This window comes from Xiphophorus hellerii, chromosome 11 (genome assembly GCF_003331165.1).
Source record: "Xiphophorus hellerii strain 12219 chromosome 11, Xiphophorus_hellerii-4.1, whole genome shotgun sequence".
Classification (NCBI taxonomy): domain Eukaryota; kingdom Metazoa; phylum Chordata; class Actinopteri; order Cyprinodontiformes; family Poeciliidae; genus Xiphophorus; species Xiphophorus hellerii.
In genome coordinates this window covers 5,044,490-5,066,440 of record NC_045682.1, presented here as the reverse complement: position 1 = coordinate 5,066,440, position 21,951 = coordinate 5,044,490, and the positions used below count along the sequence as shown (strand labels likewise).

General features: G+C 39.2%; 1 protein-coding gene across 3 annotated transcripts; it reads right to left on the bottom strand.

Moving 5' to 3' along the window:
- Positions 1-541: 541 nt before the first annotated feature.
- Positions 542-19,003, bottom strand: LOC116728594 (glycerophosphodiester phosphodiesterase domain-containing protein 5-like). 3 transcript variants are annotated; one of them, XM_032576822.1, is made up of 16 exons: positions 18,874-19,003; positions 14,011-14,216; positions 12,490-12,593; positions 11,329-11,422; positions 10,591-10,650; positions 9,680-9,778; positions 9,519-9,612; positions 8,704-8,849; positions 7,837-7,919; positions 7,236-7,386; positions 6,171-6,395; positions 3,582-3,739; positions 3,360-3,507; positions 2,750-2,832; positions 2,566-2,645; positions 1,575-1,747 (listed from the first exon to the last, which is right to left on the bottom strand). In XM_032576822.1, the coding sequence occupies exons 2-16, from the start codon at positions 14,185-14,187 to the stop codon at positions 1,653-1,655; spliced, it is 1,797 nt and encodes a 598-aa protein (XP_032432713.1). In that variant the 5' UTR covers positions 14,188-14,216; positions 18,874-19,003; the 3' UTR covers positions 1,575-1,652. The 3 variants fall into 3 exon arrangements, with proteins under 3 accessions (XP_032432714.1, XP_032432713.1, XP_032432712.1); XM_032576823.1 differs by lacking the exon at positions 3,582-3,739 and having other exon boundaries at positions 542-1,747; XM_032576821.1 differs by lacking the exon at positions 1,575-1,747 and having other exon boundaries at positions 2,172-2,645.
- Between the last annotated feature and the right edge of the window lie 2,948 nt (positions 19,004-21,951).

The window sequence follows — 21,951 nt, the reverse complement described above, 5'->3', positions numbered from 1 at the left end:
CTGAACAGCCCTTGTGGATTGAGTACATTGTCACTAATCCATGATCTAGAATTTGTTTCCATATCAGGTTTGATACATATATTATCAGATCGGTCCCACTCTAATTTTGTGGAGCAACTTTGCAGCTCTTCATGTTTAGACCATTTTTCATTTGCATTTGTTTCGTTGATTGTGGGTTTTTGTTTGTACACATTTACACCTGTTTGCTGCATGTTTGTACCTGTTGGCTACTTTATTTCCCCGACTGTTTTACCCATTCTTGAATCTCTGTAGCAATTTGAGACAGAACTCGGCGCACAGAGATGATGCTTAGGCCTCAACATTCACCAATAAACACTAAGCTCCCAGCTGGAGAAAAGGACACAGACCTCCAAAAAGCTGTGCTGGTTGCTGGGAGACTGAAGGAGAACACACCGCTACACACCTCGTCTATTTACACCAGCACGTTTAGGTAGGGAGAGTCGGGACAGATTACCGGGCTTCAGCACAAGCATTTAAGGTTCTGGATGGAACAGTTTTAAAAAAGAACCTTTGACCAAACTCAGCTTGTTTGAGTTCTTTAATAAAAAATACTTTGATGCCTACAACACAGAAATAAATAGCTCTCTATGCTGCTGTTTAAAATCTAAAACATACACATCAGACTTCAGAGCTTCAATGTGATCAACTATCCAGACATTTTGGATTTTCTTCATACAGATTGCTTCTGTCAAGGTTTTGGCACAAAACGCTAAAAATAACTTTGAACTGGGCTCAACAAACAGGATGGTACAGCACTGCTGAGACTGATGGTGGAGGAACAGAAACCTCCCATCCAAATAATAATAAATACCACATGTGAAAATATGTTGGTATTTGTATCTAGTATAAAATAATAATTCTCATTAAAAATCTTATCTTTAAGCAACTAAACCAGCTTCATTATTGTTTCCATCAGTAGGAACATTAATCCAGTCAGAAAGATATACAGATATAAATTGTTTATTGATGTTTTTTCAGACTAGTTTCTTTTCAGTCACATTGTGAAGCAAAGCTAATGGCAGTTTGTTATGGTGCAACTTGATCATTACTAAAGGGGCAGTATTACGTGTTTTCCAGGCACATGGTGCCATTTAATAGCACAATCCAAGTAACTATGTTACCTTCAGTTGTTGTAAAAAGGCTATGTATATCAAATATGACTAAAAATACATTTTACTTTGTAATTTAACACCTTGAAATTGAGCCTCTGCCTCTGTAAGAAACTCCTGCTCTTTCTGAAACTCCGCCTTCAGGACGTCATCACAACATGGCTCCTCTATTGACCCTTTAACAACGTTTTTACCAGTGGCTCACTGGCTCACGCCTCAAAGGCGGGGCTAGGTTCAGCCAGGCATTTTCCACAGCTGAATGGTTGCCATGGAGATTGAAGATTTCTCAAGCATGCAGGAAATAATCAAGGCAACACTCCATGTATGATTTTGATGAGGGAATAACATTATAACATAATGGAAAGCTCAAAAAAGTTGATTTTTACATAATACTGCCCCTTTAAAGTATAAATCACTAACGGAATTTAACCTGAGAATATTTGATGTTTGGCGTTTTCTTCTGGCGTTGACGGGATTTGGTTGCAGTATGACAGAAAACTGGCAGTGTGAGAGGTTGCCAGATCAGCTCTGCCTAGAGGGCTCCGTCACGGTTGCCAGGTTGAGCATCTTCTCTGTTTGACAGTTTGAGCTGGAGACTGACCAGATGTCGCCCATCTCTATGAAATCATCAGAGAGAGAAATGATCATTAATACTTACAGGATGGAGCATTACTCTGCAGACAAATCACGGTCTTGTTGAAAGATGTAGACAAGCACTGCTGCAAGAAAGTGTCTGTAAAAAACTGGCAGAAGTTTCTGACTCCGAGTGGAGCTTTGTATTCGTTACTGATCCACCCACGCTCTCATTTCATCCATAAAACCTCTGAAGAATCCGTCTCCAGATATGTCTTGACCCAACCTGGACACCTCAGCTGACGAGTTCAGCCTTCCTTACCTTGGCCAGGTCTCTGAACTCTGAACCTCTGGGTTTCCTAGGTAGGATGCAGTTATTGAACCTGACAGAACTGGAAGATAATGGGTTCCTGGTTGCTACACACTTGATCCTTCTCAAATTAAATCAGTTAATTTGCGTCTTTTTACTTGCTGCACGCTTCTTAAGACCCTGTTGACTATTTGTAACAACAAAACGTTTGATGGTTCTGTGATCACAACATCTCAGCAATTTCAAGAATACTGAATCATCCTCAGAGACCTTTGGGCTTCTTTGTCTCTTCAGAATCAGTTAAGCCATTAAAGAAAAGAAGTTGCCTAATGGTTCTGCTCACCTTGATGCAGGATGTTGTGTAGGCCACACCTCATTACACAGATACGGAGCTATCATTAAATCCATTCAGGATTCAACTTTATCCAGCTTGGAGTTAGAAAATAAGCCTAGAATTTATTATATGGTCAAAATACTCGCCTAATATTTGTGCACAGTATACAGTGAATAATAATACACAACGCCGATAGCTGAGTTGTACTTTTAGGTCACCTGGTTTGTTTTGCCTGCAGCTGTCGTTATCCTGCTTCACTTCTCGGTCCGAGCAGAAAGCCAGTCTTCGTTCCCGCCACCTGCAGTTTAAAAAAAAAAAATCAAAAACCATTTTTATCTGCATACCTGTTCGATTTCTGTCTCAGAAGGATGCAGACAGGTAAAAAAACAAGTGTTGGTTCACCTGTGAAAATAGAAGATGGCGACGACCAGCATGAAGGAGAGGACGTCGGTGAGAATCCACATCAGGTTGTATTCTTCTGGACTCTGACACACACAGGCAAAAAGTGTTGAATTGAATGTTTGAATTGTTTTTTCACAGGAGAATATTAAAATAACCTGTGTGACTCAGAATTTATAAAAGTAAAAAGTCAGGCCCTAACTTTCAAAACCACCGTGTTACACTAATTTGGATATGAATCAATTAGGGAAATAATATCTTGGAAGGTCAACCGGCAGGTGCAATTGGTTCACACCTGTTTTCACCCAGTTCAGTGTGGACTAAAAACCGAACTTCATCCGACTTTACCCTCACTGTTACTGCTGAATAAAATCCCTGTTTAAAATAAGCAAGCAAGGCTTATAATACACTGAGGGAAACCCTGTAATTACTTTATGTTAGTATGTTTTAGTGACTAAATTAAAAATATTGCATTTTAAAAATCACTTTTGGAAAAATGTTGAAGAGGTTTAGTCCCATTTGTTACCAATAAATGTTATCTTCAGAATAAAATGCACTAAGTTTTGGCACTTCAGACCTTTTAGTGAGCAGCTCTGATTGACATCGGACCCACCATGAGGAGGAGCGGGGAGTCCAGGGTCCGGAGCAGCTGGGGGGCGTTGGTGGTGACCGAGTGGACCCCAGTGCACCAGGCCAGAGAGTAGAGCCACGGCTGGCTGATCACATACAGGTTGGTGCTGATGTTCACCGCTGAATACTCTCTGCAGGTGAGAACAGCAGCAGCGTTGGTATAGAACCCAGCGGGCCCTCTCTGCTCCGCAACAAACACACGGACCTGGTGAGCTCGGCTGACATGGAGCTGTAGGGCAGGTTGAGTCTGACGATGTTGTTACGCTGCAGCTCCTCTAGAGGGAGTCGAGTCCCGGACGTCTGTTGGAGGCCGGGATCCGACTGGTGGACCCAGGATCTCTGATCGGACGGCAGCCACAGAACCTAAACTTACAGACGTTAGTGCCTGCTGACCAGGGTGTCGTCATTCACCGGGAAGCAACTTTACATCAAAAACAGCAGACGAAAAAACAAATCCCACTTCCAGCTGCAGCCAACCATTATTCTGGCGATTAATTGGAATGAAAACGGGAAAATGCTGCAGGTTTTTCATTTAAACACTTAAGAATCTCTTATGCTATTTTAGAAATACATTAAAAGATGCAAATAAACAATTAAATTTGTTTTTAAATGAGAAAATAGACATTTTATTACCTAAAATGCAATAACAGCATTACTTTAGTGAACTCTTGTTCATTTGAAGCAAAGAATGCATCTGCAGCTACAAAACATCAACATGTGAACATTTCTTCTTGACTTAACATCATTAAGATCTGGTGATCTTTTTTTTATTCATTGATTAATAATTGACTAGTAAAAGATGCTTCTTTTTTTTTTTTTTTACAGAATCTGAACAAGGTGAAGCTGAAAGACCCACTTTAAGATAGAACACATTTACAGACAAAGTTTTTTTTTATCTTACATGTAAAATATATTTTTTGTACAGTTTTTACTGCTGTAAGTATGTTGTTCTTTCAGCAATTTACCTTTTTAACGAGTCTCAATACTCCAGTTAGCGATTAATCATAACTAAATTTATGGATGATGATTTCAGTAATTGATTAATAGAGATTTATCATAATTAAATCTCTTGCTCTCAGTGAAGGCGGATGCTTTTTTCCTCTGCTCCCTCTCTGCCCTGCTTGCTCTGTTTTTTGTCTTTTTCTATATTTTTGGAGCCTTTCGTTGCACATCCTCCGAATCTACAAATTATGGATCTGGTCAACCAATCTCTCAATGCAATTGATCACATTTTCTTGACGAGAAGACTGGACACAGGAGAGCCCTCTTGTCCTGCGGGGACACACCCGGCGGGATTCACCCTGGATTTATTCATGATAACAGGATTTCTGCTGTTTGGAGCTTGCGGATACCTGGCTTGCTGACAAATTTGTGACGGACTTGGCCGAACCAGCGAACACTCAGGCTGTTGGTGTGGAAAGAGACTCAAGTTGGATGTGAGTCTTGCTGAGACTCGCAGCCCAGCTGAGGACTCAAAACTCACTAACTAAAGATGGAATCGATCTTGGAGAAGTTGTTAGTTTCGGCTCAGTGGAACGACCAAACTCATTTGGATAATTGGAAACTGAGATGAATCGGAGAGACTTTAGGGAAAACTGAAATTTATAATCTACCCGACCTAAGACATTCTGTATCTGAACTGGTTTTCCCCGTGTTGCCTTGGAAGGGCTGCATATTTCTAATCTCCTTGAGAATATGTAAACATAACGTTCCTGTTATCCATGCAGCTGTGGAGCTGAGCGCTTCCAAGGACATCATGCCTTGACAACAATATCTTTATCGGATTTCTGCCAGGAGGCTGAGCAACGTGGTTTCATGGCCCTGTGATGTCACTTCCTTCACTCATGTCTTTGTTTTGCCCTTTGTTTTGTCTGAATGTTGCCATTTGCCCTAATGTGTCCTTTCCTCTGTTTTATTTTGTTAGAAACTGTAGAGTTCTCACTATTTAGATGGAGAGAGACTCATATTATTTCAACCTAGAAAAGGAATTAGAACGAACTTAGAATCCAGAAAAAGTTCTTCCAGAACAGGAACATTTAGTTTTTATTATTACTTAGAAATTGTGGAGTGCTCATTACTTTTACACATTTAGAGCACACTTAGAAAGTCCAGAGAAAACTTACTTATACTTATCTAGCAACCCAGAACAGGGATTAGAACTTGGAATCCAGAAAAAACTACTTCAGCAACTACTTTTTAGACTCCTATTCTTCCAACCTAGAAAAGGAATTAGATTAGAGGATACTTACTTATTGCCTTGTTGCTGAACATGTGCTATAAAAATAAAGTTACCTTTACCTTTTACCATTAGATCAATCGTTTGAGCCGTACTTTATACATGAACATATTTATCGTTAAATTGGTTTAAATGAGATTAATCAGCCCTATCTTGCAGTTCAGTATGATTTCACTGATTATAAAGCTGGCTGTTGTTTACAATGGGCCACATCCAAGCAACTTAATGGGAAGTTGAGTGGAAGAAAAAACTCTGGTGGCCAATTTTTTTAATTCTTCCTTTAAATTTTCTGAGAAACAACATTTTGTGCTTAAATTTTTATCTAATAAACATGAAATAAACCACTGTAAAAAATATACTAGCTTCAGTTTTTGGACTGAACTACAGGAAAAAAAACTACTTTTAAATGATTAATGTTGTAATTTATCACAATGTACCAGCTGTCCTGTCCTTGTATGCACACAAATGTTTTACTTTTACAGAAAAACAATTTTAATTCTGATTTAAGGAAAGCATTTAAAGCTATTTAAGCATTAAATAGCACTGAATGAGTTTTACCTGCGATGACTGGATGGACGACACGTTGTAGAGAACATCCAGGGTTCGCTGGATCCAGCTGTTGCTGTACGGGTGGCCGTAGGGCGGGCGGTAGAGGTCAAAGATCACCAGTTTCTGAGCCTGACCCGCCAGCTGCAGGAAGTCCTGCAGGCTGCAGACCGACTGGTTTCCCGCTCGCTGCCGCTCCTCCTGCCGCAGCGAACCGGCTGTTCCAAATGGATTTTGCTTTAAGGTACAAAGAGAAAAAAAAAAAAAGAAATCAAAGCCCAGTTATTTCTGTGACAACACACCGATCGATGCGTTTTCCATTTGCTGGCAGACTGCGTGTTGCTCTGGATTCGGTCATGAGGAAAATATGGTCAACATGTTCCAGCTGGACTTCAAGCTACACCAGAGCTGCTGAACTTCTGACGCTGCCTCCACACTCATTGGCGCTCCAGGTAAAGATGACCAAGAAGCGTTAAAAAAAAGGAATATTTAATTTCTAACATGTCTTTACACTGCTGCAGTTAAAAAAAAAAACAAATACTCTAAGGACATTTATTCAGTAGGGAGTAAGGGGGGAATCCAGTATGAAAGAAATAAAAATCTATTATATTAGTATTCCTCTGCATTTACAGTAGATGGCCAGTAGGAGGCAGTGTCTGAATCAACAAAGTCCAAATACATGGATTATTATATGCACTTTTGTCCGTTTATCCCACAGTAAAATTCAAGCATTTTTAAGGTAAGTTTTCAGACTTTTTCAGCACCAAACTTTGGAGATAAAACCAATAAACTCGACAAAAAAGCCAGTTTCAATTCACTATTAAATATCATTTGCTACTGTTAATAATTTGATTGTGATAGTATTCTATGTTCTACAGAAAAAATGTGTTTGTGTCTTTTCATCAGCTGTATGAAACTATCCGGTTTAAACTGTAGCGTTTTCCAAATTTAAGATTGAATTGCACTTTATTACAAAGTTGCTAAGTTTTGCAATAGAGTTTTATACAGGAATCAAGCACTTCCAAACCTTGGACACACCAAGTAGAGGTTCACGACTTTTCAAAGACAGAAACTCACGGAGAGGAACCAGGAGCCGGCGTTCAGGCCCTCCAGCTCGCTCCAGGTGAACGTGGCAGCAGGGGCGCCGGTCCGGTTTGGGAAAACCTCCTGGACGTTGGTGGTGCGCTGCAGGTTGTGGTCGTGCATCAGGAAGGGCACGCCGTCGTAGCTGCAACCACACAGCGAAACCTTTTACATGAAATAACTGAAACAATTAATCAAATGAATCGTGATTAATCAATTATTAAAACAATCGTCTACTAATTTAGTCATCAATTCATCGTTTTAACTGAAGTATACAGATTTTAAAAAAAGGCAATTCGCTGAAAGAACAACACTCAGAGCAGTAACTAAACCAAAACTGTATCAGAAATATATCATTTTTAATTTGACATTTGATTGTTTGGATATTTAATGTGTTTCTAATTCTGTACAGAAAGGCTTCAGTGGTTGAATGAAAAACCTGCAGAATGTGACAAATATTTTTATCTGATTAATTGATTAATGGTCAGAACAGCTGATTCTTTATAATATTACAATATTGTGTCTTTAGAATAATCAGTCACAGCAAGTTTTTCCAGCGCAGCGTTGAGGTTCGGCTCATCGGCACCAAACGGACCTTATTGCAACGTCCGTCTCCAGGCCGTCGCTTCCGGCTTCCACCGCCTTCTCGAACGACATCAGCGTGTTTTCTGGAGCGAGCTGCGCAGCGGAGGAGAGGCAGAACCAGAACCCTCACATCCAGGAGGATAAATATTTAAATGAGTCAGCGGACAAACCGAGGCTTCAGCTCGAGAGATTTAAAAACAGGTGAAAGGTCAGAGTCGCAGTTTGACTGGAACTTTTCAGGTGCATCTCAAAAAACTTTTTTTATTTTTGGACACTCATTTCCAAAATATCTGTTCATTTTGATGTCTAGCAGATAATCAGGAACCCCCCCCCCCCCCCCCCCAAAAAAAAAATTATATTACATATAATCATCTTTAAAAGAAAAGAAAAGCTTTTTAACATATAAATGTTATGTTTTGGCCACATTATGAGCTACACACTCATGGGGAAGACTGAACACTGAAGCCACAAAAGGTCGTTACTAAAAAAACAAGCTGGGAGTTCACAGAGAGCTGCATGCAGGCATATTCATAAAAAGTTGAGTGGAAGGAAGAAGTGTACCAGAAAAAAGGATAACTGCAGTATTAAGAGGATTGTGAAGAAGAAAATATTCAAGAATTTAGGGAAACTTTACATTGATGCAGTAATTAAATGCAAAAGGAGCCCAGACCAAACATAGAAATGAACTCATGTCAACTTTTAACCAGTTTGTATTCAGATTTTTTTTAGATATATGAAGTTCTATAGAATTTAATTCTTTCAGGTGGGATCCATTGATTTCATTTATCTAATGAATAAAAACCCTGAGATCAGGCTTAATTCATAAAATCCGCCTAAACCGATTCGTTTTAACAGCTCTGACAGGCCGGCCGCTCACCATCGGCGCCCCCCGGTGGCCGATCAGCGCCGGCGCGGGGCCCAGCGTTCCTTTCTGTTTGATGCAGGGAGAGTACAAGCCCAGAGGAACCAGGTAGAGGGTCAGCAGGACGGACAGGTAAGCCCCCACGATCAGCCCCCGCCTCACTGCAACAGAAACATCAGGTTTTAAAACGCTGCATCGTCGAGACGCTTCAAACGTTGACGACGCCGTCTAACTGATCGGGTTAGGGAAAAAAACAACAAACAGATTGAGATGAGATTCATTTCAATAATTGTTTTAATAATGTCAGATCACTTCATGTTTTCTGCGTGTAAATGTGCAGAGATAGAAGCTGTGAGTTTGTCAAGATGTCAAAAAAGTAAAGTTTTCTGGGCAAAAAGTTCCAGAACTTTAATTTTTAATTTTGGAATAAATTAAAAACATTTAGTGATAATTATTGCAGAATTTTCTACAGCAGAGTATGAAAGGAAAGTAAAAACAAAAGGAAGGAAGGACAGGAGGAAAGGAAGAATTAGAGAAGAAAGGAAGGAGACAACAGGACATTTGGTCAGTGGGATTAGGAATCCAGTCTGGAAAACTCTCATTTAGTTGTTCTTTTATATATTTAATCCAGATCTGGAATAATCTGGAATCAACTTTCCCGACTCCAGATGAGAACAGATCACGATGAAGATCAGAAAGTCTTTAGGAGACTGACATTAAAGCCAGATCACCAGAGTAAATGTTTCTATTTAGAACTAAAAACAACACAAATCAAGTTTTGTTTTCGTGTTCAGACACCATTTTGTTTTCAACCCGAAGCGTCTCCTCACCGCTGCTGTTCATGCGGAAGACGTGCAGAGCAACAGGCCAGCCCAGTGATGTCATCAGCAGAACGCCGCCGAGGTGCAGGTACGGCGCCGTCACCTGCTCAGGTGATCAAACACACCATCAGTGGTGATGAGGAAGAAGAGGAGGAGGAGGAAGATGTTACCTGGAAGGAAAGCAGCAGAGTCGTCCATTCTTCTCCCCACAGGTCGGATAAGACCGCAGTGGCTGCGACGGAGAAGATCAGGCTGATCAGGATCCCAACCTGAACACAAACAGGAAGAAGGAGAGTCAAAGGTCAGAGGTCAGCAGCCTTCCCGGTCTGAATTAATGAAATTCGCTTTGAGGAGCAAAAACCGACGGGACTCTTTGAAAGAAGTAAGTTTTAGGGAAACTTAAGAATGTAAATCTAACTTTAGGTTTTAGAACAAAGAATCACTTCAAACTTTTATCAAAATGAAACTAAATGAATGAAACGTTCCAAATTTATTTAACAGTTTTCAGCCTGATGACTAAACTACACTCAAAAAAGAAAACAGGCGATCCAACTTTTACAAAAACTGAGCTGATTTGTTACAAGTAATCCAATAAAGTTTATCCAAGGAAGTTCATTAAGTTGTCATGATGTCATCATTTTCTTTTTAAGTTGGAGCTCCGTTCTCTTTTTCAGTGTTCAGGAGCCTTTTGACCTTCCAACGTCCCTCTGTCCAGCTTTCCTACCAAACGGCCAGGCAGAGATGTAAAGAGGAGCAGCAAAAGCAAACGAGGTGGATTAGCAGAGCTAGCTAACAACCGATGATGTCATCGAGACACGTTATTGTGGAATATCTTCTCCGCTGTTCACAAATTGAGCTGTTAGTGTCATTACAGTCATGAAACTGTCAACAACCAAGAGTCAGATTGGCTGACTGCTGCTTTAATATAAGATGCAAACAGTTTTGAATTTAATGCACTTTGCAAGCAACGTCTGGCTTCTGATGCAGACTTACAGTATGTTGAATTAGATATATTGTAATGTCAAATGCTTTTTTTTTTTAAAACTGATCTTAACTCAAACCGGTGCAGAGTTCAGGTTACCTTGTGACTCCAGTGTAAATGAAGCTTCTGGCCCTCAGACAGTAAACACACCGCCAGGAGCTGCAGAAAGAAACAGAACAGAAATAGCTTGAGACACTTTGCTCACTTCCTGCTTTTCGCTCGCTGCAGGTTGCTCAGTGTTCCTGCCACGTTTCTGGAAGCGCTGCGTGTTTTCCAGACTTCTTCAAAATGGCTTCCAGCTCCATGGAGTCTAATCAACCTGAATTAGCAGCTTAGAGCTGCGAAATCCTGAAAATGAGGGGCTTATTCTGTATTTTTAATGAAATTCATATTTTTAAAAAAAACTGTTTTGCCTTTGATAGCAAATAAAAACAATTAGTACTTACAGAAAAATTCATAACATGATCTGTGACACCATTAAACTGGCGTTTATGCTGCATTATAAAAACACAACAGTCTTTAACAAACAAGAAAGTTGGTATTTTAAGTAACTGTAAAGTCTATTTTAGCTGTTTAATCTTTCACAAAAAATTAATAACTGCTCATAATTTAACTTAAAATAGTTTCTAATGTTTGTTTGAAGCCTTGGGGTTTGAAATCTACCATTTTAATTCACTTTAAAATAGAATATTTTAACTCAGAAGAAATATTAGCCTCATCTGAACAACAAGGAAAAACTGCAGCATTCACATGTAAAATATCAACTTATTTAAAGACGGATCATTTACATTTTGATAAAAAGCTCATAACTACATGCACAGCATGTCGGCGCCTCACCATGAGCACAGTGACGTAGGTGAAGAACCCTGCAGAGATGACCAGCAGAACCACAGACCAGGGGAACCAGAACCCCAAATGACCAAAGTTAAACCTTCAAACCAGCAGAGGAGCAGAGAGAGGGTCCATTTAATACAGTCGGAATGAAAATAAGGTCCATTTAATGAAATAACGCATTGACAGAAAATAAGTTTTTGTTTTATCGGCAAAACTGTCAAAAGAACCAGAGAGAGAAAGAAAGAAAAGGGGAAAAAAACAGGGGGAAGAACCAGAGAAACACACAAAAAGAAAGAAACAAAGATGGAAACAAACAGACAAAAAAGACACGAAGCAAAGAAAAAGAAAAAAAACTAAGTAAAAAGAAAAGAATAGAGAAACAAACAAAAACAAATGGAAGCAAAGACCCAAAAAGGGAGAAAAAGAGAAAACAAAAGATGAACGAAGGAAGAAAAAGAGAAAAAAACAACAAAACAAAGAGAGAGGTGTGAAAAACACATAAAAAAACTAAGCAATCTTAGTCAATTTTGACCAAATTTATATCAGTTTAGAAATGTTAGTCTTTAAAAATCACTTTTTAAGCTCATTTCTGAAAGCAAGAAAAAAAAATCATTCAACCCTGAAAAAGTGTTTTTGAAATTTCTTCCTCTCCCACGAGAGTTAATAAGGTTAATCAGCGGCGGCGCGGCGGGGGATTAGTGCATTCATAATGTTAAATAACATTCATTTCATAAAACTCAGAAAATAAACTATCTAAATGTCTCCAGTAGAGAAGAACAACAAGGAGGACGTAGAATTAGAAAATGAGTTTAAGTGCAGGAAAGGTTGACGCTGTTTAACCACAGTGAGCGGCAAACATCTGGCTGTGTTTAGGCCTGCAACAAGCAGAACAGGAAACCTTCCCAGAGGACTTGTGGGAACAAGTCTTTGCTCAGTTTTAAGGCAACAAGAGTTAATTTCCCAGGAATTCAAATATTGAATCATTTAAAACAAGCAGGACAACAGAGTGAAGATGAGCTGCGTGTCGAGGAGACGCAGCAGAAGTAATCTGCTCCTAAACAAATATTTAAACAAATGTTCCCTCCTCTCCTTCATCGGGTTCATGAGTAAAACTGCTCCAGTTTGTGTAGACGTGTTGCACACAGAGTAAACTGTCTGACCCACCAGTCAAAGTCGTTGTAGTCGTTCTCTGCTTGTCCCCAGAAGTAGAGGAAGAGCAGCGTCAGACAGAAAGCGACGACCAGCAGGGCGAACGACGCTCCCTCCAGCTGCGGACGCCACAACCCAACAGGACGTTTACACAAGACCTTCCGTCAAAATCACACAACAATATTCTGACTTTATCTGATGATTCATTTTATATTTTCATTCTCTGTCACCAGAATGAAAAGAAATGAGGGCTTGGATTATGTAACTCCATGCATAAGAGCTTCACTTCTCAAAAATACTCAACTAACCCAGAAATATTAGTTGAGTTGACGTGCTCTCATGTTATTTCCATTTTATTATGTCTGCGTTTTGGTTTTATTTTATTTTATTTTTTTATTAGTATGTGCAGCACAAATTGGAATTGGAAATTGGAAAATATTGAACTTTTTCACTCTTTTGGTTTAGCCTGTCTGGTTTGCTTTGTTGCTTAGTTACGCAGTTCCTCCTGTTTATTTTTTTTTTTTTTTGCGATTCCAAAATCGTGGAAATTCACTACGAATCCACAGATCCCTGCATTTATTCATACCAATGCATGATTGTGAGTTTATTGCAAAATTTACCACAAAAATAGTCAAAAACGTTGATTTTAAGTGACAAACTCCCACCTGCAGGTGGCAGTATTTCTTACTAGAGATGTGCGATAATACCGTTACTAAGTAAATAGAGTGCCAGTATCGCCTATACTAATATTAATATTGATACCAGTACATTTTATTTAAGTTTTATATATCTAACTTTAAATCTCTAGTTCTTTTTGTAGATTTTTTTTTCTTCCTTTAAATGTTTTGTTAAAAACCCTGACAGAATTTGAACACAGTTTATAGGTGCCTACAAAATATTTTAATAACATATTTGGGTAATTTTTTTCTAGGTAAAGAGCAAAGCCATTTGATTTTCATATATTTCATTTTTTGAAGCAGAAATGAAGAGAAGCGACCTTGTCGCCCATCGCTTTGTTTACAGATGTGGCCTGCAGATTTATGGTCGGACCAGAAACACAAAACACAAAGGTTCCACTCGGACGTTTTGTATGTAAAAGAAAAAAAAATGCAATAAACTTAAGTTACATTTTTAGCATGTTAAAATCTATGTAAACATTTAATCAAAACTTAAAACCATCTTCTTCAGAACATGCTGAACATTTTTTATGCATTGGCAACAATTTTTTTAAGCCAAGAAATTAAAGTCTGATCTGTTCACCTCGGAAGGAAATTACATCACCTTTTCCTTCATAACATCCTTAATTTATTTCTAATTTATGTCATCATTCCAACCAGCCAGGCTTTCCTATAATCCTGATCTTGAGTTCTTTGAGCTAATTTGGCAACATTTTCCCCCTGAGGCAGATTACAGAATATCCTGACTGCGGACAAGGAGAATATAAATTGTTGAGACATTTTTCCATGGTTCTGTTCTTCATATTCTTGCGCAAAATTAACTATTCCTGAGCTCCAGCACTGCCCCACAGTGTCTGACCTTGCTGCAGCAGCAATCTCCTGGCTGACCCCTGCTCCTCTCGTAGCGCCTCCAGCGACAGCCGTACAGACCCGACAGACACCGCACGAAGGGCCCGTGTTCGTAGCGCTGCAGCAGTTTGGCGCGGAGGCCAAGCAGGCGCTGCGAGAACCTGGACGCCATCGCTGGATACGTCATGAGTCAGCCACCATCCTGCTGACACACACCTGAGGAGCAGAAAACACACCTTGAGACGCCTCTGCGGCGCTGCGGCGAGGCGGGACTGGTCATGATTAAAGGGATTCATCGATTATTGGAATAATCGGCAACCAATTTAGCGATCAGTTCATTGTCAACTGGAGACAATGAACTCCAGTTCACTCAAAAAGAGTTGTTTTCTGAAATAACAGCATATTCAGAGTAGTAATGAAGGCAAAACTGTACAAAAAATATAGACCTTTTGCATTTAATGTAAAACCTTCCTCTATATTACAGACCCAATGTGTTTGACACACGTCTCACATCAATGACGTTAAAGTTGGATAAAATGCAACATTTTGGATAAAATGCAATGTAAAAATGTAACAGTTCAGACTGCAGACGCTTTTTATTAGTTAATATTTGTTACATATTGTTGTGTTTTAGTTTAGTAGTAGCTTTAGTTTTCTCATACCTAGGTAAATTTTTAGGTGCGTAATTCAAACAGGTCAAGTTATTGCGATTACATCAATTAGGTCATGAATATTCAACAGGAGATACCATTTTCAAAAACTGTATTCAGTTATTGTTGAACAACCGACTGACTCTGGTTTTCTTCCAACTCTTATTGTCGCCATTTTGAGCTCCAGCGTTAAGCGCCAGCAGCAGAACGGAGGGCCGTAATCTGACCACAGCTTCCACTTCAGTTTGAAAGGCTAATAAAAAGAATCATAAACACAAAAACGAAGGTCATTACAACTATATACTTCAGTATACTTTAGTTTGTTTTATAAACGCATGACATAGTTCCCCATGAATTACCATCTTTTTATATTATATGGTTAAAAAAATCTATTTCAGTTTTCTTTATTTCGTTAGTTTTAGTTTCCTATAAAAACCTTGAACTGGAGCAGAGAACAGATGTCAGCGGTGTGGTTATTTTCTTCAGTGTCAGAAGGGGAGAAAACTATAAACAATATTGTTAAATATTAGTTATTGATCACAGTAACTCTAATGTCCAGTGTTGGTATTGATCACGTTTTTAAAATGAAACACAGCAGCACCTTTTCATTAGGGATCCACTGATTTAATAATCTGGGCCAATGTTGGATGAAAACTGTTGCTATGGCTGAAAACAAACATTAATCGATATTACATATATTAAACCACGCTTTTAACACCATTTTAAAAAAAAAAACAACAACCACATGGCGGAGTTTTCTGCATCACAGTCACATGACCAAACAAACAGCACATGACCAACAGACACACAAACAGGAACAATGTGGAGATAAGCATCGTTTGCTCAGCATTAGTGCTGTGATGCTTCCTCACATCAAAATCTATAAACAAACTTTATTATGACTACAGCTTGAACAGCAACAACACATTCAGGAATGTAGGATTGTCTTGGTTTTGTTCTCTGCAGCATCATCCGTTCTCAGTCCCTCAAAAGGTGCCAGTCGGATTCGACCTCCAACCCGAGTTTTTCCTTCCGGCAGATTTCAGGTCAACCTCAGCAGAGCCACACCTGAAACTTCATCCCTGTAATCTCCTATCTTTGTTTTGTTGTTCTTTGTGCAACCAAAAATATGATATACCTTCCCGCAGACAGCCAGAGGCAGAGTTGCAGCAGCTCCTATTCTTATTGTACTACAGGAGGACAGATGTAACTGATCTGCTGGGTCGGCTTCCTCTCCAGTTACTGAAACATTCACGCATTTTAGCAGCTAAAAAGGTGATTCGCTCTGCACACAGATGGATTCTGTCCATTGCAGTTATTCCGGTTTACAGCAAATTAAAACCCAAAATTCAATGTCTCTGACAATATTTCATCAGGACAATAAAAAATGATTTTTATTACAGATATTTGGCCTAAAATGTTGGTTGGGGCTCGTTTTGCATAAAGGAGATCAGTGGTGGGAATCTTTGACTGTCTCACAATTCCATTGAAAATCGATTTTGGATTCAAAACAGTTACTCACAACCATTTCTGCTCTAAACTATAGGTGTATAAAGGCTCTTAACGATCTATAACAGTTTGCTTTGCAAGGCAGAATGACAAATGGAAACAATAAAGTGTCTTATTTCACATTTATTAAGTTTTAAATATTAATCCATGCATCCTCAAAAAGTCCGGAAAGAGCGCCACACGTTTCTGCAGACAGCCTCCTCAACGAGCTGCAATCTCCACCCAGAGGTTTTCAGCCATTTGACAGCCTGATTATTATTCTAGTTATTTAGTGAATAATCAGAAACAAATGGAGATAATTCCTCACTGAGTCGGATTCAAGTCGCCTACAGATAAAACAAAATGTCAGCGGAAGAGGACTAGTTGATCTGAGGGGAATTTAAAGGTAATTTTATTTATATAGCCCATTTTCAGCATCCAGGCAACACAAAGTGCAATATCAACAACCCTGTCCGAACACATTTCTCCATAAAACATGTCAACAAACAACTGACCAATCACAGGTATGACTGAACTTGGCCCCGCCCATTTGCGTTGGTTCCCGTTTTGCTCAGTCTTCGTTTTGTGAACCTTGGCCACACGCGGTGAGCGTCATGTCAAACTCGGTCTTCCTGGGATTTCAGTAAAAAGCTAATTGTGTCCAAATGTCTTCACGAAGACGGACCGGTTCAGTCGCCTCTGTCTCGACTTTCCTCCGTAGACATGGACACGTGAACGCCTCATTGAGCGGGTTGTGTCCGCCATGCTTAACGTGGCGGATTTGCTGTACTGTTTAGTTTTAAAATTGATTTTGGGATATTTTATAGCGATTCTGAATCGCAGTGAATGAAAATCAGAATTATTGTGTGAATCTTTTTTTGTTTGTTTTTGCTGCTGCTGCTGCTGAGGCGTCGTGAAAGTTCAGTTACTTTGACTGCAGTCTTTGGGTCTTCTTCACTGATGGGTCTGGTGGCTCTCAGACCAGTTTGCAACAATCCAGGTGTTCCTCTCCTTACTCCAGGAAGATTAAAAAAAAAAAAAGAGTGAAACGTTTCAGGTCACCCTGACATGAAAAGTCAGGGAAGAATCCAAAATTGTAAATAACTGCAAAGTGCTGTAAACCGTCACGTAGCCATGTCTTGTAAACAATCCAGCTGCAGACAATTCCTGGAAAAGTTTATAGGACTCCAGCTTGAAACGAGCCAAGAGCTCTGGGTCAGAAAACGGGAGTTCATCAGATTAAAAGAGTCAGATATATAAATATGACAAGATATCTTGTTAATGAACGAGATTTGTTGCAATTGTGGAACTTTGTGTACTCAGATATGCTGAGTTCATCTCCTCCCTGTTGGCCTGATCCCAGCAGAAAGACCAGAGTCCTGTGTGGTTTTTAGTTTTGTAAATTTGCCACATTGTCCCCCTGACAGGAACAGATTAACATAATAAATGTCAAAAATAGAGACCATAGTCGTGCACTGCAAAAACACCAAATCTTACAAAGTATTTTGTCTAGTTTCTAGTATGAATACCTCAGCATCACTTAAAATAAACCCTAAGCTAACTTAAAAGTAACTTATCAGCAAGATATAGAAATTCTAGAATTTTAATTAAAAGTACCAGTTCCATTGGCAGATTTTTTTTGTTTTTATATATATATATATATATATATATATATATATATATATATATATATATATATATATATATATATATATATATATATATATATTTTTTTTTTAAACTTGTTTTAAGACTGATGTTTATTACACTGTAAGTATTTGTCCATGTGTGGTGACCGTGGAGTTCCCTAAAACTCTTGAACACCCCTTAACCTCACATTCATAACAAGGCATTCTTTGTGCACTTTTTCCTTCCACTAAACTTTCTATTAATATGCTATGGACAGAGCAGTCTCAACAGCTAGCATCTTTAGTAATATTTTACCTTCCTTGTTTAGTATCAGTGATAGTTTGCTGCTGAAGGTCAGGAGTCTTCTCCATGTCTTTATCGGCCATTTTTTAAAAATATTTTTAAATATTCTTTTGAATTATAAATCTCCTGAAGTTTTCCGGGACGCTGAATTTTGGGATTTTATTTGCTGCAAAACCTCAAAAATCAACACAAGGACTTTGGAACGCGTCACTTTTGTTGGAACGTGTCACAATCTATTCCAGTTTCCCCTGGTCGATATCAATAACACAGAACAACGTTTTGAATGATTAAGGCATGTGTGGATACTTTGGCAGAAATATCTGCTTTCCAGCTGCATTCCCTTATTTCCAGGCCTGAATGCATCATGATTCCTGCAATAAAATGAAACAGCAGCGCTGTACTGTTTCTGAACAGTACATCTGTAGGTTGAAACATGACGACCAAAATGAATAATCTGGGACATTTAGATTAAATAATCCATCCCATGTTGTGTTTGCCAGTCGAAATAACAGTCAGCCTCCGTGTTAGTAAATCCTTCACTCATTTAAACACCAAACTTTTTAAATAACTCCGTGTTTTTTGGAGCTTTTTGCCCTTTTACCATTTTTAAAGCTTATTTATTGCGTCAAAACAGCACGTCTCATCGGGTTACCTTCATAACTGTCTCTATAAACAAAGAACGGAGCCGCTGAGCTCTGGGAAATCCGCTCAGAGGCGAATAAACACGTAACCAACATCGACACCAGCATCTCTTCCCATCTTGTTTCATATTTATCCCTTCTGTTTCAGGCCGGTCTTCCTACCTCCAGGCTCTCGGTGAGCCGGCAGAGACGAACCCGCAGTGCAGAGCTCCTTCTCCGGCTGTCGCTCGGAGCAGATCGGCTGATCAGGAGGAGTCAAGCGAGCGAGAGTTACCGACACCACAACCGGAAGTAAAAGACTTAAGACTTTAAAAGGGGAGGCTTCAGCAGGTTTTCTTTAAATTTAAGTAAAAATCACAAAATTAACAGTGCAAAAATAAACCCGGGGTCATTTTTGCTGGTTTATAAGATCTGAACTGAACGCCAGGGGCGTCTCCAGATCTATAGGGGGCCCGGTGGTCATCTGGGGTGGCACACCAAAATCAAAAATATAACCAGAATACAAGTTTTATAAGTTTATCATCACATCTCAGTGAGCCAGGTTCTGGTTCTGCTGGATGTTTCTTCCTGTTAAAGGAGAGTTTTTCCTCGTCCAGGAGGAATGAAAGCTGCACGACTGCTGGACTTCCTGAGAAAAAATGTAAGCAAATTTGAATAATGAACTGAACTTGATGCACTGCTTTATTACTAGGATCAATTTGAATGTATGTGTGACTGAAGTGAAATTGAAACTTTTTGTGTAAAGTGCCTTCAGAAGTAACTATATTAAAAAACTGAATTTAGTCAATCAGATTTACTTTGCCGCTTTAAAAAAAGTCTGCTTCTAATTTTTGATAAACATCTGAGAAATTTGTTGCCATTTTAAAGGAATAACCATTTTATTTCTGCTTTTAGTTTTCTTTTTTCAAAGAGATGTAATTCATGAAACATGTAAGAAAGAATGAAAGAAAAAGGAAAGAAAGAGTTTCAAAGCAGTAATATTACTGTTACTTTAGGTGTTATTCTGTTGTGGCAATGCAATGCAATTATTCCATGGATAAATGTAAACCTGCATTCGACATATCTATAAATAAACATATTAATTTGCTCCTTATGTTTAGCCAAAGTTGTCAGGAGCCATTCTGGCTCCAGTCAGGAACCAGAAACGTGTGGGGACAAACACTTACCACACTGAGGAATTTCCACAGGTGAAGTGTTGTGAGTGAAAAGTGAAGAAAGAATCTAATCGAAGGAGAAAAGTTCTATAGAAAAACAAAGCCTCCAACCATCTGGTCCGACAGCAGCGCTCTGAGGTTATCTTCCTTGGTTAACAATCAGGGAGGGAAGAAAAGATGTCGTGGTCCTCAGATCTGTTACAAGCCTTATATGGATTTCCTTTTCCCCTTCACTTCCACTGTCTTCTTGGATTCAAGCTGCAGAAGGTCTAATTTCGTGGTGGTTCTAGACCCGAATTACCACCCACAGCACAGGCGGCCTTCATTGAACAGTAAATTATTGGGAATTAGGGGAGAGAAGAGGAAAAGGCCTCAGACTGGTGCGTTTGCACGATGCCATCCAGCGCCCCAAAACAGAGCAATATTTCATCGTCTATATTAAGTGAACCAAAGAGCAGATTGTAGCTCCAGAAGTGCAAGTCGTGGACTCCTGGTCACCAGCCCTGTTTAGTCCAATTCAATCCAACTCCAGTTTGTTTGTCTAGAAGGTCCAGTTTGTTTGGGGAGGTGTGAATGCACAATCGAATTCTGGTCTACATACAAACCAGGGTGTGGGTTCAGATGAAGAAGTTTCATTTCATATGTGAACGCCAAGCGGACCGGAGGCCGCTCCAAAAGCAGGAAGTTGACTACAGAGCAGGGCATTCTGGGTAAATATAACCAAACAAACACTTAAATGTAGTGCAAGCGAGATAAATGACTTGTGGTCTTTGACCAAAGACAAAAGGGAAGTCCTACCACCGATTAATTTTTGTTAACATTTCATTAAGAAGGAAGTTGCATCCAGTGTCTTCTTCAGAGGTTTTTGTGTTTCCTTCTGTGGTTCTTGGTGCAGCGCCCCCACAGACGAGGAGGGGGAAATAGTTTGAGCAATTAGAAAAGCAGCCAGTGCAGCTGAAAATGTAACAAATGTTGCAATTTTGGTCCCCAATCAACTCCCTAAAAATCTGTTGTGTTTTAACAACGCCTCAGTTCAAATGATTTGTTAAAGTAAAATTGCAAAGGTAAAACATTAAATTGGTCAATGGATCATTTAGTTACGGTTTCTGTGTCAGTGCATATCATGATAAGACATTGTAAGAAACTCTCCACACAGCGATGGCTTCAAAGACTTGTAGAACAAGTAGGTATAAACGATCGATGGATGTTTCTCCATGTTTATCACCCTCACAGCAAACTGATGCGTTGCCTAGTAACAGAACCGAGTCAGATATGCACGAAAATCTGCAATAACACTCCCTTTCATCCGCAATGTTTGGTTATAAAAGGGACTTTATGAAATTAACCTGGACATCACGTTGTTTTCTTCACATAGTGACACTTTGCGTTTACTCTAGCCAGGTAAACACACGAAAGTAATAAAGAAGAAACAGCGCCCCCTAGAGTCACAATACGAATTATGATCCTGATCATTTGTGTTTCTCTGAGTCGGAACATTTCTGTTCTTCACATTTGTTCTGTGAGAAGAACCTAAAATGACTCGTATTATTATTTTTATTTCAAACTAAAGTTAATAACTTTTTAAAGAGGGTTGTGGTAAAAAAAAAACAAAAAAACCCCAAAAAACTCCGTTTCTAAAGCAGAAACAGACCCGGGAAAACAAATATAGAAAGATCTTTCAATTTCTTTCCATTTAATTAGCTTATAGTAACATAAGATAATTATGTATGTCTCTCTCCGTTTTAAGCGTTCACTAACAGAGCCTGTACTGTGGGCGCTGCTGGTTTATTAAGAGCAGAATTTAAGTTTCTCGTCTATTTTTTCCGCCATATCTGGAGAAACTCTGTAGCCGAGATAGAAAATATAAAGAGCAAAGCAGATTTTTGTTAGATTTATTTTGAAAATAAAGCGGAAGCACTAGAGATTTTCTAGCAAATGTACATAAGTCATGCTGGTGACCCTGCTCTTCGGTGTCATCCATCGCCACCTGTTGCCAAGGTGATGCAAACACACCATCAGTTGAGTCCAGTTGGATGTCAGCCTCTTTAAAGAGATACGACGTTTTGGTGAAATATTCTGTTTTTGT